The sequence below is a fragment of the Patella vulgata genome, chromosome 5 (genome assembly GCF_932274485.2).
Source record: "Patella vulgata chromosome 5, xgPatVulg1.2, whole genome shotgun sequence".
NCBI lineage: Eukaryota > Metazoa > Mollusca > Gastropoda > Patellidae > Patella > Patella vulgata.
The window spans coordinates 35,337,652-35,357,693 of NC_065883.2; the positions used below are offsets into that span (position 1 = coordinate 35,337,652).

Sequence of the window (20,042 nt, forward strand, 5' to 3'; positions counted from 1 at the left end):
AAGTGTGTAGCTAAATATAGTAGGGGTTCTATTTTAGCATAAAACTTCTGGAAATTGAGAATAGTCAGTATTAATTACATATAAAACTTTCTGAAATACATCGGTGATTGTTTCTAGGACACTACCAAATCATCCATCTAATATTTAATCATGTTTAAAATACAAAATATGAAGATACAGAAGGTAAAAATTTGCAGATTTTTGCGTTCGAATATTAAACCTAAAACATTCCATTATACTCGGAATGTCGGAGGTATCAAGGTATAGCTAGTAAAAAATGATAAGTCACTAGTCAGAGAGAGAGTGAATAAATACATTAAAGTCTTTTCTGTGTAAGGACAAATTCAATACAAGGATTAGCATTGTATCACATTATTTGCTACAGTGGTTAACGACAAACCGTATAATACGTGAAAACAGTGGATTAACCTATAGTAGTATATTATTAGGCAGTCAATCAAGGATTAAGGGTGCTTTAATGCCAATCTAAATATCATCTTAAACAAGGTTCTCTTACAAACTCCTCGACTTATAGACTAAATTTATAGTATAATACGTCGCCCCTCTTGTTGTAATAATAATGTAGTTAGATCTACATAGTTAAAATAATCCCCTTTATATACGTTGGTCCACAGGTTAAAAATACCTTAACTCGACCATAACCTATGCTCGTAATGTAGAAATTACATAGTAAGAAAATCTTGTTTCATAGTGTTAGAATTATATTTTTTGTGCCAATATTTTTCAATGGAAAGTTGGATTGCGATATTTTTTCGAACATAATTTCATGTTTTAAGCAGATCCGGGTGTTTTCATCATTTTTATTAAAGTAACTTGTCATCAACAATTTAATATCTTATAGAATAATGTTTGTACTTTGGAATTGGTGATCATATTATTTACACCAAAATAGTTAAATAATAAAAAAAAGTATATACTTCCAAAATAATTATGGCAGTACGGAAAGGGGAAATATTATTCCAAATTGTTTAAGTATTTTCTCAAGTTATCACTTCAATGAATAAACGTTAAATTACAGAGTTTGTCATTGAATCAAGTGGCCTGGTATCGACTCCCCGCTTGTACGTGACAAGGAGTAGGATCGCCTGCCCATCCCCGTGGGTTTTCTCCGGGTCCTCCGGTTTCCTCCCACTGCTAAAGACCCCTGCGCGCAAACGAATTATTAAATAAAATTGAACCTTGTGTTAGTCCCGAAAAGACCTAGTGTGTGTCGAGTGAACGTTAAACCCCTCTCTCTCTCTCTCTCTCTCTCTCTCAATGAATAAATTTGTTTTTCCTTATGCTGAATGAATAATCGAAACACTTCTTTTTGTCCGATTATAATATAAGCTTGTTTGTCAATTTTCAGTGCAGTAAATCATGAATCATAATATAAAATCAACTTTCAATACTTTTTCGGAGAATATTTTGAGGATACCCCATAATAAATATTGAATTTCCTATCCTGTATGGTCATAATGAGGCATGGATTACCCACGCAGAGTATTCTCAAGGAATTTTCTAACAATTCATACGCTTTAAGGAAAATACCAATTTGAAATATATTTCCTTATAAAAGGAACATACTATAGTATACGGTTATGTAATATTTCTTGTTAAAAATCTAAAATGGAATTATTGCAGTTAGTTCATTGAATGTTAATCTACTATCGTCGTTTTTTTTATCTAATCTTGGTAATTGATGGGCAGAGTAGCCGCACAGTATAATATGAGTTCATGAGTGTCCCCTCTAAAAGTCATTTTCAAATTAAAGTACCCGGCAATATTTTACTATCAATCTCTCAAAAAAAACCTTAATACATTTGTCAAATTTAAAAGAAAAAAAGCTTTCACTTATGCTATTCTTGTCTTGTTTTGCTGACTTTCTATTATAGGGAGAGTAATAGAGCCCCATTGTTTAACTTTAATAAACACGCTCAAAGTTTTTCTTTAATAAAAGGAAACAAAAATAAGGGAGCGATTGTGTGATTTAAGAGTTTCTCTCAGATGAACGTGGCTATATTGTAATCGAGTAATGTATTCGAGATAATCCGCCAAGCGTTTTCTCTATGTCAAAATGAACAGAATATCACACAAAGGGTATTATTCGGGTCGAGAGAATTGCATGTTCATTGACAAGAAGGGGTCATAGTTAAGAACATATTACAAATTATACGAGATACGTTCATTTGCTATTGCATATAACTTGTAACTTGGATTGACAGTTCATGTATACTAAACTACGTTGATGTTGAGGATTATTGCTAAACGGACCGACTCCATATTTCGAATTGTATCCTGTATTGCTGGACTATTTGACGCCAACAGCTTCTATACTCTACGCTGTACACAGAATCTTCTTTTATTAGAATTTTCAATTAAAGGAAATTGATATTATGTCAAATACACATTCATTCGGGATTCCAATGCCGACAAATTGATTTATTATACGGGTAGTTTGACCGAAATTTCATCAGGAATCAGATAAATTTATATTTTCTCACGGTTAATTTTAAAAAGTCTTCATGCCCACTTTTACCATCCAAGCTATTTTGAAACCGGATGATCGGATCCTCGATGGGAGTTGGATGGGTTTATGCACTACTTCTAATTTCCGGCATTGGTTAAAATGTCTGTTCTCGTTAAGAACAGATAAACCTTATTCGGGGAGGTTCTCTAAAATACCTGCTTGAAAGAGTCCGTACACTGTTTTCTGGTCTCCTTTTATGTCTCACTTTACACCTTAGTGGTTATACAGTTGCGTAGCAGTGATGTGCGGAGAGGGGGGGGGGGGGGGGCAACGGCCCCGAACATCCATTTCAGAGGGGCAACCAATGTTCTGGGGTTTTTTTTTCTAAAATTTGAAATTATCTCAGTACAAGGACTTATGCTTGAGTCTTGGGGCATGCACGCAAAGAGTTGGCCCCGGGCATCATCAGACCTATGCATGCAAGTAATGCAAGCAATTGGTGCGTAGGTTTAAACATCAGTATTAAGACACTGTGTTTAGTACTGTTCTCCACACATCATATCCGTACCTTGCGCGTACAAAATGGAGAATAGGTTGCTAACCATCATCGTATACAGTGCTGAATATAATTCATGGTTTTCTGGGGTCGACCAATATACCCCTGAGATTTGTAGAGGTGGGTAAAACATTGTCCAAAGACTTCATATCATTGAATCATTTGGTTTTGCGCGTCAACTTGGTGGAAGCAGAGTCCCTAATTTGCGAATATGGTCAGAAATCGTCCTTGGGCATAACCTTGATGTATTGGAATATAAAGCAACTAATTATATTATATATATAAACAACATTTTTATTATTTAAACCAAAGTAACCGAACCACGCGGGTACGATCCGTTCGACTTTCATAATATACATGATAGAGCACAGATATACACCACGTGACCAGTCTATAAATAGAATAATAAACAAAAAAAAATACTCAAGTGTTACAATGTTATCAAATACTAGTATTAAACAATCACACATGACAAATACGTTTTGTAGAAATATACATAATAATAATAATATTAATAATAATAGAATCGTTGTTTTACTATAGTTTATCCATATAATTAATCATTATCTTTCAAATAAATCTTTTTCAAAATTTATTATATAATTCAGCCTGTGTCTCTTTAAATCAAGTTACCAATACTTGTATTAAATCTTTAAATAAAGTAATCCAAATATTTAAATAAAATAGTCAAACATTGTATTAACTTTTATTCAATTCATTGTTATTAAATACTAAAGTAAATACTTGTAATACATCTTTAAATAAGATAGTGAATACTTGTTATCAAATTTCTAAAAATTAGAATGTGACGTTATTCAGTTTTCGATAGAAAAAAAAATATGTGAGGGTTCTTAATTCATTACTTTTTAAAAATTTGTCTATACATTTCCGTATCACAGCCTTACAAAATAGTACGTCTATACATGTAGTTCGTTTATACATTTTCCATACATAAATGTCACGTGTTACACAATGTTTCGTTTCCAACGAAACAACTTTAAGTCAATGAGTATTTACAAACTTAAATAAAAAACCGACTTGGGGTTATACTACAATAAGTCGGCTGAGGGGTTTTCATTCGTTCGTTCGTTCTTTCTGTCATTCAATAAGCTTTGCTCTCCACATCTTGTATTATTATGCTTTCACTTGGCTGAACCATTCTTTCCATCTGTATATTTAGCACAATGAAGCGGATGGCCAGCCCAATCCCTGATTGCACCTTTAGGTAACGTTGGTCTCCTGTAGTTTCGTATTATTGGAATGAAATACTGAGTGCTCTGGTTATTATTATTTTCGTATAATAAGACTGAGGTGGGGAATAGATATGGCAGTAGGGGAAGGGGTAGAATATATTATATAAAATACATCGATAATCTCATCAATACGGACGTCTTGTTTAAAGTCTAATGCTGATCTGTTCTAACTTTATGTACCAGTTTCTCACTCGGCGATATCACTTCGATAACATAGTTCCACGTTGATCGCCATTTTATTTCATGACGGTATCGCATTTCATTAATTTATAAATTGTCTTCTTTTACCAATGAGTGAAGCTTAATGTAGTTTTCAAAGAACTTGGAATTTGGGCCATGTCGACTCCTTGTAATCCAGACAATCGTTACGTTGCAGACTTTGGTTGGTAGAGAGAGAGCTGTAAGATCCATACTGGTTGTTGTTCGAATTTGCTGTCATACCGTTGGACATTTGATTGTGGTTCATAACAGGTATCTGCATGGGAGTAAAATAGTCCATGTTACCGTAATAAGACGAATGGTTGTAACCTTGGTGACTGTAATTATGATTCTGTCCGTTTGATAGTGTATAGCCTGATCTCTGCATACAGCTATTGGTGTTCATCAAATCATTCATTCCTGTAATTGAGGCTGGGTTCCAGATAGAAGAAGAGTTCATACCATTCGGGGGAGTAGTACTAACTACTGGTGGTTTATAGCTGACTGGAGAAGGAGGACTGGGTGGGGGGCTGACTTTAACCTTCTTTGGAGAGCTTGGTGGAGGTGGGTTGGGACTGTTCTGTGAGGCAGGTTGTTGTTTATTTTTTTGTTCAACGGCCTTTTGTTGTTGTCGGCATTTAGCTCTGCGATTCTTAAACCAAACCTGAAAATGAAAAATGAAATGAATTTAGTCAAATATTAAATATCTTAATGTCGGTGTTATTCAATCAATTATAAAAAATAGTTCGCCCTTATCTTTCCGAATCAACCAGATCCACAACTGATTGTTTGATCTGAGACTTTGGCAGTGTCCGATTAAAGGAAATACCACTAGACGAATGGGGAAGACCAGATGTTATTTAATATCATTGATGGAGCGTGAGCACTGTTTTATTTGTTTGTGGTTACATCAAAATGGCTAACTAAACATATTGTACTGACACGATAAGGCCCGGATGTTAACCCTACTTCAATATAAAAGGTTCTGGTGACGTAATACGTTCATGATGATTACATCACACTTGCTAATGTTTTGTTTGAAAGCGACATATGACGATCTAATACTTTCCGTAAATAATGTCAATTCAGATAACATATTCGTTTGTCATCATCAAGATTGGACATTTCATGGAAAATAGGGAAACCGTTATTCCCAATTTCAGAGTTTCCAGCATTTTGATTCCATGTTTTCATCTCACTGGCGTTTTCAATAGGACCCCGCTTTATTTCTGGCCGTTTGGTGAATGCGGTTAAAATTGCTGCAGGCAATAGGTTTGTATAGGGTGGTGTTTTTAAGGGGACAATTAGTGGAATAGCTGTTAAATGCTTAAATCAATACACTTAATCTGTCAAAAGATGTGTATTTTGCGCTTTTTGTGTCACAATATGTGCCGTTTCTAGGGCCATTACCAGCCCCTTTTTAAATAAGTATAAAAAAATAACCGGTAAAGAACACTCGCTATATTGTCATTAACAACTCCCTTGTCACTTTCATCGTCACGAGCGCATGGTTACTTTTGCTTAATTGGGAGAGTATGGAAAATATCAAAATCTTTAATTTCTCACTATTAAAGCATTAGTTTTATTTTTTTCACTATTCAAATATCTGTTTCATTATATACTATTTCTTAAAAAATCGAAGTAAATAATTATTCTATACATGAATTATATAGTCTCTGGAGTTCCATTTGTATTTTTTTTTTTTTTTTTTTTTTTTTCAAAATTCAAAATTTTAATTAAAATTGTAGTATTCTATCATTTGAATAATGGAATTTAATTCCGTGTTCCATTGTCAGTTATTTTACATTATAATAAGCCTACAGGTATTCCCATTCTTCAATTTTTAAAGCTTTGAGGAACAAATTAACCCTCGTAAAATGAACTATTATGACAATTGTGGCGTAAATCAAGTGGTACGGTATAGAATACATGAGAAATCATGCCTTGAAAATAGTGAAAATAACTGGAGGCCTGTCTATTGTCGTATTAACATCTAAAAACCTATAGAAATTTCTTATTTAAATTCATTACTTGTTTTTCTTATTGTTTCATTGTCTGGAAGTTATTGTGCTTATTGTAATGAAGTTTATTGAACTTCTATTCATACAAATTACCCCAACCTCTTAATATTCTAAGAAAAACAATGTTGAAGTATCTTTTACAAATCAGATTTCAGTAATGCTAATTTTATAAGCTTTAAAATTAGGTTAATTGCACCATTAATTCTAAATAGAAAACGTGTAAGACCCCCAAAATATGGAACATTAAACTTTTAAAAAATAAAATGAAAAATCATTGTTATAATTGACTGATATATTATTTGCAGCGGAACCAGAATATTGTATTTATTTTTGTCATTTATTTTTGTATGTGTAATTATTATACCAAGAGATGGAAGAATTGATATTTAGAAATCAGGTCACATGCAGTTGCTAAGCAACTGAAGACGTGTTGCTTTTAATCCCCTATAATCGGTTTAAGTTTGTATATTTGGAGAAATGACTCGTCCGACAAAAAATCAACATAGCACGAGAAAAGAAGAGCGAAATCAATATTCTAGAAATGAATAAAAAATAGTTATTAACATTTCCGTATTACTTTACATTATATATATGTATTCCTTTTTCTTAAAAATATAGACTGGTGAAAAGTTGAATAAATTCTAGAAACACATGTAAGGGTCAATACAAATTCAAAACAGCCAAAGGAAAAGATCGTAATCATTTATTTTAGTTGTCTATAAATTTCTCATTCTTACCTGTACTCTAGATTCAGGAAGGTTGATTTTTAATGCAACTTCTTCTCTCATAAAGATATCGGGATAGCGAGTTTTCTGAAATAGGGATTCTAATACATCAAGCTGAGCTCGGGTAAATGTGGTTCTTTCACGTCTCTGTTTTCTCGGGTTGTTGGTCATACCTGATAATAAAATAAAAACACCAATATTATTTTTGAAGAATTACTGTAAATCTGAAAGGATCGACATTTCCCATGATAGTGAACCGCTTTTCCAAGAACGGAAGGATATTATAGTTTGAGCGAAACCAATATATCACCCATACTCCAGCCTAAACAAATACAACAAGTGCCCATTTTTAACAATAATTTCTAAAGTTGATTCTAAATAAATTTAATGGCAATTGGGGTTAACGAAGCATTTTATGAGATGAGTCGTAAAATTGGACCAATTAAATTGTAATTTATCTGTTTAGTTTTCTATTCTAGTTGTAAACGAAGGGAGCTAATAAAATGTTGGGGATGAAAACATGGAATGAGATAGGGGTGGTGATTCTCGGGGGAAGAAAAACAAACTTAAACAACCAAAGTCCTTGACTAACATACACCGACCGGACGCATCGTTGATGCTATTGTGTGCAACGGTAACAGTAGTTATTGTGATCGAGGTTTGACCAAGGTTGGCGTTGACACACAAACAATATCAAGTCATCAGTTCTTCTCGCTCGCCTATTTCCCCCTTCAATTCACATCAGCGATTCCACTCAAGCAAATCTCATAAAAATGCAATTTTCTATTCAGTATGTTGTTGAGAATGAAATGGGAGTCGTGACGTTAAGAATGGACCGGGGACTAAAGCCCCTTTTGAACAGGCGAGTTTTAACATGGCTCTCTCTAACCTATTGACTTGAGTTTATTTTGCTTGTAAAACGTGTGAATAAGGACTAGCCTTTCTCACAATATCACCGACAGATGGGTCGAAAATACAACATAACTTATTTTACCAAACCCTGAACAAACCCTCTATTTGATTTCAACACGCGTTCACGTGCATACCTCTTGCTCTAGGCATCTAGATATATAAAAGAGAATGTTTCCTTTCCATTCGCGCTACCCTGGACGACATTATTAGTTCGTCGAAAATGTTGGAAGTCAAGTGATAAAAGTTGACATTTGACATTGACAAATATGTTTTATTATTATTGACTAAAATACACAGTAAATAATAAAACTACTTATAGTTAACTTATTATCTTAAACATCAGTGAATAATAATATTAAAACGGAAATAGGGTCCTTATTAATTTAGCGAGTTCAGCGTGCTATCAATTTTCGTTCTTCTAAATTACTAATCATTTTTCCAAACCGAAACAATTTTGTGTTTTATTACTAATTATCTTGGACATAATTATGCTTGTTTGCAAAACAAAGATTTTGCGTGAATTATCTAATAAAAATTTATGACTAAAAGTTGTTAACCCACGGGCATTAGTTTTTTGTCAAAGTAATAACCTTACAGATACAATTTAGTTAGTAAAAATGAATTAATTTCGTTCTTCCTCTGAATTTGATAACTGTAAAATGGGAGTGATCAATTAAGTATCTATTTTCTATGATCGGTAAAACATGGGTATAAACTATTTAGGGATTTATTCGTGTATTTCGGTGACGAATAATTGATACGATATTATTTCATCCATTTTTTATTTTTATAGTATGCCAAACGAAGATTATAAAACGTATTGGAGTTGATAAAATTATTCTATTTAAATAATAATATACTTTTTCTTACCTTGATACCCCATAGAGCCCATCGATCCCATGGAACCCATAGCCGGGTGTAGTAAATCTACATTATGATGTGCAGATAAACTGATGCCGTTGACTGAATAGGAATTCATCTTGTGTCCTTGCATGGCGTGAGCTGAGACCGGGGGATAAGCCATGCTAGTCATCCTTAGATCTGGATCTGTATCGAAACTATCCAGGGTGAGAGAAATATCGTCTGGCGGCGGGGGGTCTAAATATTCTGCTCGGTAAGCTGTAATAAATATAAAATATATTAAGGAGATATTTCAAGTATAATTCATAAAAAATTGTGTTAAATATAAAACAACTGACATAGCTTGTGAATTTGCAGACTACTATGTAAACCAATAAGCAATCATAAACTAAGGTCAAAAAAATCACATCCGACAACCGTTATAATAATGTTTAAAAATATTAATATATTAAATACATTTAGAAAGAAACACCCGTAAATACAAACCGAAAAAAAATGCCTATGTTCTTTTTGATAACAGCAATATATACCTTGTAAATATGTCTCCTTATTACTCCGAATATAGGCTTATATATCCAAGTAGCTGTACATGAACAAATCCTAAATATTAATGGCCTATTCAACTAAACAAGTAAACATGCGGGTAAGCTGGGATCAAGTTTAACCGAAGCCAACGTACAAAACTAATGAAGTGAAGTGGATTAAGGCTGACCCGTTATATCTGTACCGACTGCTTTGCTATCGTTTCGCTTCATCACCAATTATTGTTTTACAATCAACCGACCAACCTAAAACCCGCCCCCTTTTCCGCGCCAACAGGTATGGTGGTCTCTCATTGGTCGATACCATCACTACTATTGTTTCTTAGGTGACACGGAATGCTAAAAGCTCCTAACATTGTTTTTACGGTTTGTGATCTTGATCCTCAATGTAAATATTCCTAAAACATGCCCTGTCGTAGCTTTAACTTCTAAAAACTTATCAAAAATATAGAACTAGGGCTTAATCACTAGCCATTGTTTTGTTCCATAACTGCCACAAAATACAAGGACAAACTACACTAATTTTACATATACGTCATGGGAAAATTTCAAAATAAAATAAGTAACCTGTAAAAACACAGGTAAAACAACAACATTGAAATTTACAATTACTCAATAGTATTCAATAGACATATAAGAAAAATATTTTGATGCAAAATCCAAGGAATGGCGCATGGTTTCTTAATACTTCATTAAACCAGCTTAGCGAGCTATTGAGCTTTCGGTATATAGATATTATAGTCTGATACAATTTTTGGGAGATTACGTATGGGCTAGTTGTTACTGAATTGTATTTCTTCTAGTTTTAAATATAACAACGCTGTACATGAAGCAAATGTTTTAGAATATTTCAGAGTAATATTTATGTAGATATATATGAATTGTTACATTCAATAGTTAGAGTAGATAAAGATATATGTTATTGAGATGTTTGTCATTAGTGCGTTTCTAGCAATTGATATAAAACCTATATAGAGTATGGACGATAGTGTGAAGGTGATAAGATAGCCGTTATTCTAACACATTATACTTCACAGTTAAATATAAATACCACTATTATATCTTATCACTGAGATTCTTTACTATTTAACTGGGTGTCAATATCGGCTACAGGTATAATATGTAATCTGTGAAAGAGGAGGGGGCGTTGGGGAGGGTCGTAGACATTTCTAACATTGCTTCATCCAGTCTGCAAAGATGAATTGTGAAGAATTTACTTGTATTTTAACAAGTGAAGGTGGCAAACATTACAAGTGATGGAATGAAGCACGTGTGATTTTATCACAGTATTACATAATACCACAACCCATGGCGCTTACTCCTTCACCCACCTAAGACACCTCCATTAACAAACACCACCCTGCTTGCATAGAAAACTACAAACAAATGTATTGTGAGAGAATGGGGATAGCTATCGCATTCTCTACTTCACACCCCAACATCGTATCAACTAGAAAATAGCTGGGCACAGAAAAATCTCGCGTTTCTTAATCTTAACGCGTGCGTTAATAGAGTAATGACTGAATATACATCCTCACACTTTCAATGTGATCTTACCGATTTACGTCAATTTCGGTTGTTTCAATATTTACAGAATTTAACCATTTTCCTTTATTCTCAACTCAATGACAAAATCACAATAAATGTTCATATTAAATCAATTGAACCCGAGGGTGGGGCGGGGTCGACGTCATTACATACGCGTGTACCTCACGTGCGTCAGCCATGTTGAAAAACTAGGCGATAATTAAAAAGAAAATGGCATATGTTGCGTATTTTCTACGCTTTTCTTCCATTATTTTCTTCAACACTCAATTAGCTCCGCAAAAAATATTATTAAACGTTTGTTCTGGCTTATACCGTTCACAGAACCTTGATGTTAATGTTCCTAACCATTAATTTTAAGATACATGAGGGCAAATTCTTCAGTCTAAAACATAAACATTTATAACATTTTTTTAAAACAGATAATCTAAGATAACATTAGAATATATTTTCCTTTCTTATAATACAATTAAAAAATGTTAGAAACTATGCAACAGCGTAAAGCGTATTATACAGAACCTTTTTTTTATTATTATTTTGCGTAACTGTTTATGCTTATTTATTTTAAACAATGTATTATCTTCCCATAACATCTGATATCACTTCTAGTTTAAGGATTTAACATAGCTAACAAATTTTTGTTTGTACTTTTGTATTTAATCAACAGGAAATTAGAGTTTGAACCCTCGTCCCGCACTATATTTAATTCCATAACAAGACATTAGTTATAATGAACATTATATCAAACCAAAATTATATATTCAAAATCCGTGTAAATAATATATAATAATATAATTTTTTTTAAAATTTGAATTAAACAGAAGGTGTCATATTTTGACTTAAAATGTAATATATTGCGGATTTAAACTGTTTCCATGTGAAAGATAAAAAATGGAACAATATTAATGAACATTACTTTATTTTCTTTAAACACAGTATGTGCACTACTCATTTCATGATTAAAAGAAAAAAACACAGACACCGTACTAATGGCTAATTGAAATCTAATTAAGATAATTACATTGCTTTCTTACAAAATTCAGCTTACTCGCCCATTTCTAATCATTAATTGCTTTTTCACTGAAAGCCGAGTAAAACTAAAAAGAAATTAGATTTCAATACGAGTAGAGTTAACTTACGTCCTAAATCTGGGACCCAGAGTCATATTGTATTTTTGAATTATTCTTAATTTCTAATCCAAATTTAGTCGGTAGAATACAAGTTAGGTTAATTAGCTTTGCTGAAAATTAATACGCATTAAAACTACAAAGAAAAATCGATACGCTCAAAAATACATTTGTTTTGTTTTTGCTGAACTAGAAAATATTTATAATATATAATTCCGATAATTTTTGAAAGATTTTTTTTTCGAAAAAGAATCAGCTATATTTTATGTTGCTATGGTTGAAAAAAATGTATTGATAACAACACGTTTCAACAAGTTTAACTAATTGACATTAATGGATTTAAAATAAAATTTTCACACTTAATATATTAATGGATGTAAATCGCAGTCAATCAGTGGCATTGACTGGTTAATCTGGCCTTGCATCAAGATACATACGTAATAATCACAATCAATGTTTTCATTGCCTTTAACTTTTACTCCAGTAAGAAAAACGAATAAAAGAGGCTTAGTACGTGTAGCAATTTTACTCTAATCAGTTTTTAACCTAGTTAGAAAATTATTAAGTGTGTCAGTTTACTTAAGATTTGTCACTTTCAAATCGGCTTTAAGTCATAAACTACAAATGTTTTACAACCTGGCTAGTCGATATTAATATGTAGTTGGAGATTATTGAATAATAATAGTACTTAGATTGACAATACATATAGATATGAATAGAGTATTTAAAGTATATAATATAGATATAATGAAGGGATTTAGTAGATAAGATATTATCTACAGATTATCACGTAAGTCTTACATTAACTTCTGTTTCAAGTAAACGTTTACATATAAAAATAAACATGGATATATATGTTGTCAATATTACAACATAACGTCGTTTAAAACATGGATAACGTATGGCGCTATAGTTCAGGCCAATTATTTTTATACAATATTTCTTTATTGGTCCTCCGATCTTGTTCTACTATTTGACATCATGACGTATTGTGTCAGTTCGTAATGGGCAAAACACGAATATATCAAAAATTATTTTGTATTCTTGGGGAAATCTTTTCGCCAATTAAATAGGAATGTTAAATCGTTAATGTAAATATTGGCAAATATTGAATTGTATGTAACGAAAATCCGATGATGGGCTAAAACTAAAATTAATAATACTGTATTTGAATATTTATTGAATGGAAAGCTCAACTATCATTAATTGTAAGCCACCATTGCGATAAGTAAAGGTTAAACATATATTTTAATGTCAAGTTTTTCTTGTTTTTTTGGCATGACAAACTGTGTTTACAACGTATCCAAATCTAGGACGACAAAGACCTTAATCTAGATTGTCCAAAAAAAAATGTGGAAAGGCTTTCAACTTTTTTAAAAGATCAAAATTATATTTGCCATGGCGTTTAAGAAACGTGAGTATGACAGGATATGGCCAAGGGAGTTGTTCGTACTGCGGAGTGTAGTGTAGCGGCTAACAAGCTAACGACGCTAAAACCCTCATTAAAAGCCGTTCATTAATAATTAATACATGTTTAATGCGCTGCTCGTTACACGGTAGAAAGCCGTAGTGACAGTTGGATATTAACCCTGTCAGTTAAACAAGACTGTCTCGGGTCCCTTGGGCTGTGTGACACTCAAGTATCTGATATTACTCAAGAGACCTCACTCACAATAATAAAGGTATACATTTTCATCCTTTATGGACTTGGTGCTGATTTTATTAAAATCTCGTTTCATCCTATTAACTCCTGATTCAAAAGGTTACTTCTAATTTTCTGTACTCGAATTTATGGATTTCAGACTCTTTGCCCACCCTTTTTTACAACTCATTAGCAGAAAAAAAGAACGTATTGTAAAATATCATACTATAAAACAAACATAATTTATAAAACTCAAAGATGCTAAATGTTTTCGATATGCTTTAATAATTTTGTATAAAACACAACTTGATGGCGTCATTTTACTTAAATAATAATAACGTTAAACCCTCCTGAGTATCCAAATTCCAAGTACCGAGGCCACGACAAAATTCATACGACTCGTAATTTGACTGTTAAAACAATGTTGATATCTCCGAAATGACACGACAATATTTTCTCATATTATGCATGTAGTCTAAATGAAACTGTAAAGTCTAATCAAGTCAAATCGAAAATTCAGTTTCTACCAACCGTCCTAAACCCCCTAGAGCGCTGATGCAGTAATTAAGATTTCAAGAAGTAAAAGACGAATTTGTCAGGTAAATGATTTAATGCATGGTAAACAAATGTAAAACAGCTTTATAACATAAAATGTACATCTGGTATCATGTGAACCAACCATACTTTAAAGCTATGGATAAAATATACAACATTATATATAGTTGAGAGGGTATTTAAAATGGTATGCTAACGTCATCTATGAAAATATAACTAAAGAGAATACTAAAATAAAACAAAACAATATTTGCGATATCACTGGTGGAAGCGAACGTTAACCACCAGTAAGAAAAAAGAAAATACAAAAGGTTTCCTAGATCAACAGGTAACTTATTGTTTTATCTATTGGATATATCTAACTGGCCAGTGCTGTAAACCTGGAAAGTATTAGCTATAGGCCATCATAACATGCTGCTCCCTTTTAATCATACAATAATATGTTTTATTGGTCAAGCTTGCAAAGGTAACACAATATCCATGATATCTACTTTTATTTTAAAACAACTAGACTGAGGATCAGTTTGCAGATTGCAATTTACTAAGTTGCGTTGGATTTAGAAATTTAGTCAAATCAATCCCGTGGTTCCTTTTAACACTTTACGTATATACTAGTTGTGGGTGTCGTGCACGATACATTGTATGCTTAACCTATAGAATTCTTGATAATACTTTACCACTGCAATGTCCGTCGACTTGAGTTCCAGTGGCGAAGTCAACACAGACCTACTATTACAATTTGTCATTGTGGACTCTTGAAGTTTGAATTCCCTTTTACGATCGAAGAAGGTACAATATTTATAGAAATAATTCACATGTATCGAATACAAGGTCAAATAAACTCACTCTTTCTATATACCCGATCCCAAGCAACAAAATAGTGGTTGTCTACTTGTATAAGTAAGCACGTGTAATTATCTTATTGACATGAAAAACTTCGTTACCAGTGTTAAATGAACGTTGTGGATATTTTAATTAATTAGTTGTTTATCAATGTCATTTATCATCCATATCATAAACGGAATATATTAGTTAACAACGTGCATTACGCCTATATTATTATCTCCCATTAGCGTCTATTAGATTTTTTCCGCTTTTTACGGATTACGAATCTAATGACTAAATTCTATGGCGGCGGTCTCTGAGTAATATCAAAGTAAAAAACTATAACATTTGTTGTCACGATTTTCATCACGCTAAGATACCATCAAATTATATACCCACGACTTTGTTATAGTCTGTTGAATGCACCGTTAACCCTCTATTAATCTACAGTAGTAAATGCGAGCATAAACATGATAAGGGACACATCAAGGGTGGGGATGATCATTTTGTGGTGCGGGATTTTTTCTATGGCTTATAGTTTTATAACGTGCTAATAGATAAATTACACTGGCGATGAATATTTCACGAAGGTCCCTTGCTGAGATTTTCATTAAATGAAAGTTGATCCGTCAAGAGACTCAAGAACGAAAATCATCCATACAATCTAAATATAATTAACTCGAGTGAAAACATTAAGCGTCCATTTCATTACTAGCATCCATTGTATTTCCCACGTGTTAATTATGTTAAGTTGACTCGTGTCTTATTCATTTTTTGTTAAGCGTCATGTACCATATACACATTAATCAGCGTAAATAGGTAACTTACAAAGATGCGAAAGCGCGACCGAGAAGAATATTGCATGTTTTGTCTTTTGGTTGCGTTTGCTTTCCCTCCTAATTTGCCAGCGATGCCGAAACGAATCGATAAAAAGACACACAAACTAATTTGCTAATCACCTAGGCAGAGTTAACACGCTATTTGATGCTTTAATAAGTTAATCGAGGTGTAGTCGGAATATTATCGTCGATTAATCATCATAATCTACGTATTAACCGCCATTATTACGCGATCGAGCGGCGAGATGAAATGGAACGAGCGCCAGCACAGGACTCTAATCGCCTTAAAACGTTGGTTAATTGTAACCCCCTACTGTCTTGTTACGTACCAAATAAACTAGAAACCTATGTAATATTGTAATTAAACCAATCTACCCGTAAGAGAATATTGATATGAAATGGTAGAACACAATGTGTGATGTGTAGTGGGGACATATTGCACATATGGAAATTTCTCAGGATAAAATGTAATTTTCCCTTTATACGTTTTATAGTCGATCTCTCTACGATTAAACCACGACTAAACTGTAAATTGTTATACTCATACTTGACCAAGTAATCTGTTCGTAATCAAGGAATTTAAAAATAATACAAAAGTGCATTAGAAACAGTTATTTACCTATATAAAGTGTGTAGATGGTATTTTTTAAGGTTTTATTGTTGGTTATCATACAAGTCAATGCATCACTTATTTATTTATTTTTCAATATTTGTTTATTTTTAAAAAGAAAACGAAAATACTATTTTAAGTAGTAACACAGCGTTATATTTATTTCAGTGTCATCAAAAAGTAATAAAAAATGTCCCTTAAAAAAGTAAAGAATTGTATAATGTAATTACTTCCCGTACTCAACAGTTAAAAGGACACTATAACATTCAGTTTTTGTCATTCAAATTTGATAGACTATTTATTTATTTCCAGTGTATAACTAACATAAGGAGGACTGCAATCAACTAACAGATTTATCCAAAACAGCCTTTATTTGTAGTTTTATGTTTTAATTTACATTTATTTAGAGAGTCTCGTATTGTTAAGATATATTATTCAAATATGTATGACCAACCGACAAATTCTACAAAAGATGCGTCTTTATCAAAGACAGGACCATTCATTGGAATTCAACCATCTCTATTATTTATTCATGAAATTCAGTAAAAAGATTCATTGTTCCATATTACCAGTTCAATAAACGGAGGAAAAAATATGTCAGTTTCGCCTGTATTCTTTAGTCGGCTATAATTTCAAAATCTTCAATATTGTGACTTTCATCAACTTCAAACAGTAGGTGAACTAATCGACATTTCAATCGTATTTCTCTTGAATACAATTACTGCTAAAATGAAATTGGTTGTGATTTTGTATTATGTCAGTGTAGCGTGATGGTGGGTAGCCCCGGGCGGTAGTCACTTGCAAGTAGTGGACAATGGTCATCTGCACAATACCAGTGTTTGATACCAGTCACAGGTGATGAGCAATTCCATTGACCACAGGTGCATAAGGATATAAAGGCAGTTGAGATATTTTGGGAGTACTTGAAGGAAGCGATAGCAAACAAGGGATTAACATTCAACTAGATGGAAGAAACGTCACCCGGGGTGTCAATCAAATCAACAACTAACCAACAGTATGTCACCTTCACGTGCGATCTACCTCCACTTCCGTATCCGGCGGTGACAAAACCCTTTCTGACTTTCAGCAGGGATGATGAATTGTACATCAACAATTCTTAAACTGAGAAATTTACAATAAGATTACCAAGAAGCTGAACAATTTTATATTTAAATACATTTTTAAGATAATGTCTTTCTAAATTTTAAGATTGAATATTTTTTTCCCTTTATTTGTAAATTGCCTGATATTGTAATATTATAACATATACAAATCCATAAAAATAACATATTTGGTAGCTATTACTTTGTTATACGAACAAAAAGTGGAGTAGTTTGTGAAGAAATATAAAGTGAATCTATATTATGTATTTATTATGATGTTAAATAAATCGAATGTGATATAAAGAGTAGAAGTAACAGATTTCTCTAGTTATTGTTCTATATTATACATACAGTCATTATATACCTGCTATAACAGCACACTGAAAATCTGTTTAATTTCAACGCCTTTTGTGAAGCGAGAAATAAATCTGTTACCCGCCTCGATGACATATCGATTACTTTCATACAAGTCAATCACAAAAAACACCACTGATCAATATTAAACTATACGTGGGTCAAGGGTCATTCCGTCAAAGAGCACAATTTATTCATATTCAATCAATCAAAACTATAAATAAACATAGAAAAATGATTGGCGTATTTCATTTACTTGAAAAAAGAAAAAAAAATTCTAAGAGCTCAAAAGAATTTGTTGCTGTTTTTATTTCTTATATGCAATATGAACTGTTCGAAATTTAGTTTCACTAAAAATATGATCTATTTTATTTTAAACAAAATGTTGAAAAGACTGGATTGGTGGAAATCGCGTCTTTTGAGATCGGCTAGTATTAAATTCAATGCAAAGAGTTTAAATGATCAGGTACATTCAATGTAAAGTATCTCAGAGAGATTACTTCTACAACATTATACGACCAAATGCTGTCCCTATCTTGACAGATGAACAAAAATCTCTTTCCTAGAATAAGTATATGTTTGTTATTAAATTCGAATGCGAGCAAATTTTGAAAATATTAAATCAGAAATTGATGCTCTGTTCTAAATAATTTAAGATTTACATTTTCAAATGATGTTTTAGTATTCTATACTAAACGAATTGCCAGCATCTTATTCCAAGGAAGAAAATATAGACAGCTTTCCATCCTAAAAAGGTTTCAGATCAGCTGCTAGCCTTAAATTATGCATTAGCATTTAATTCCAAGAACAGAAAAAATTCAGATGGGGTACCAAGGTTGGATTATGTATATCAGATTATGTACAACAATTCTATTATATTCTCAGAAAATTTCAGATCGTTTTCTAGCATTGTAATCTAGGGAAATTTTCAGATAATTTACTCATATTCTATAGTAAGACAATGTACTAACATTGTGTCCTAAGATTATTTTGGTATAAGGTCGTGTCATCAGAGCCTTCTCTTCACAAATATTTTTTTATCAAGACCAAGTACTAGTATTAATAAATAAATAATTAAAGGGTGATATTGAATATAAAAGACTATGATAAAATAGATAAAGATGATGAGCATATATATAAGTAATTTAACCTGTATATATATCTTATCATATTATAGATTGACCTTTTACCACCATTCTAGACCAATACTATGTCTATATGATATGTTTCTATAGGTTTTATCATATAGCCACGACTTGGTAAATAAGAAAATAAATGATAAGTCTGTGTTGAGATAACCGTTATTTTCTCAATTTGTTCGTTTGTTCAACAACGTAGACTTCTATCATTATTGCTCAATTCTTATCATGGTCCTATTTCTTGGTGTTTTTACGCCACTGAATGTCTTAATAAGTTGACTTTGACAGCTTATTATAGGCAAATAATTATATAAGCAAATATAAGAAACATTTTAAGGTAGTTTTTATGTTATGACTTTAAAGCATAAAATGGAACCATTATTTAAAGTCAGTGTAATGTTTCGGAGAATAACGTTAATAACGCTGAAAATAACGCAAATTGTAAATCATCTTCTGGCTACAGTATATTGCTTCATCATGCTTTGGGGCTGAATTGACTTTATAATAGATTGTACATTTTACCTGCAACGCTAGAAATAAACGATCGACTAGTAGGTAACTACTTGTATTTTATCTATTATGTGATAATAGCATGCATCTACTTCTTTCTGCAAGTTTCTGATCGCATTTTTCAAAAATAAGTTTATGGTTTATAAAAAAAAATCTAGGCCACAAGAATTCAGATTTTTTCAAGAATTTCTTTCGCAGTTGAATGCTGTCACTTGGTCTCCACTCGTGTTAATTTATTTGCTAATGGTTAAAGAA

General features: G+C 32.4%; 1 protein-coding gene across 4 annotated transcripts in view; it reads right to left on the minus strand.

Annotated features, from left to right (window-relative positions):
* Positions 1-3,299: 3,299 nt before the first annotated feature.
* Positions 3,300-20,042, minus strand: part of LOC126820672 (homeobox protein OTX2) — a 47,693-nt gene continuing 30,950 nt past the window's right edge. For 3 of the 4 annotated variants that reach the window (XM_050548803.2, XM_050548804.2, XM_050548806.2), the window contains exons 2-4: positions 9,006-9,254; positions 7,236-7,396; positions 3,300-5,141 (exon numbers count right to left, since the gene is read on the minus strand). In XM_050548803.2, coding sequence (XP_050404760.1) covers positions 4,593-5,141; positions 7,236-7,396; positions 9,006-9,254 — 959 coding nt within the window. In that variant the 3' untranslated portion in view covers positions 3,300-4,592. Of the gene's footprint in view, positions 5,142-7,235; positions 7,397-9,005; positions 9,255-9,526; positions 9,794-20,042 lie in introns of those variants that run through there. The other variant, XM_050548805.2, reaches the window with a different exon arrangement.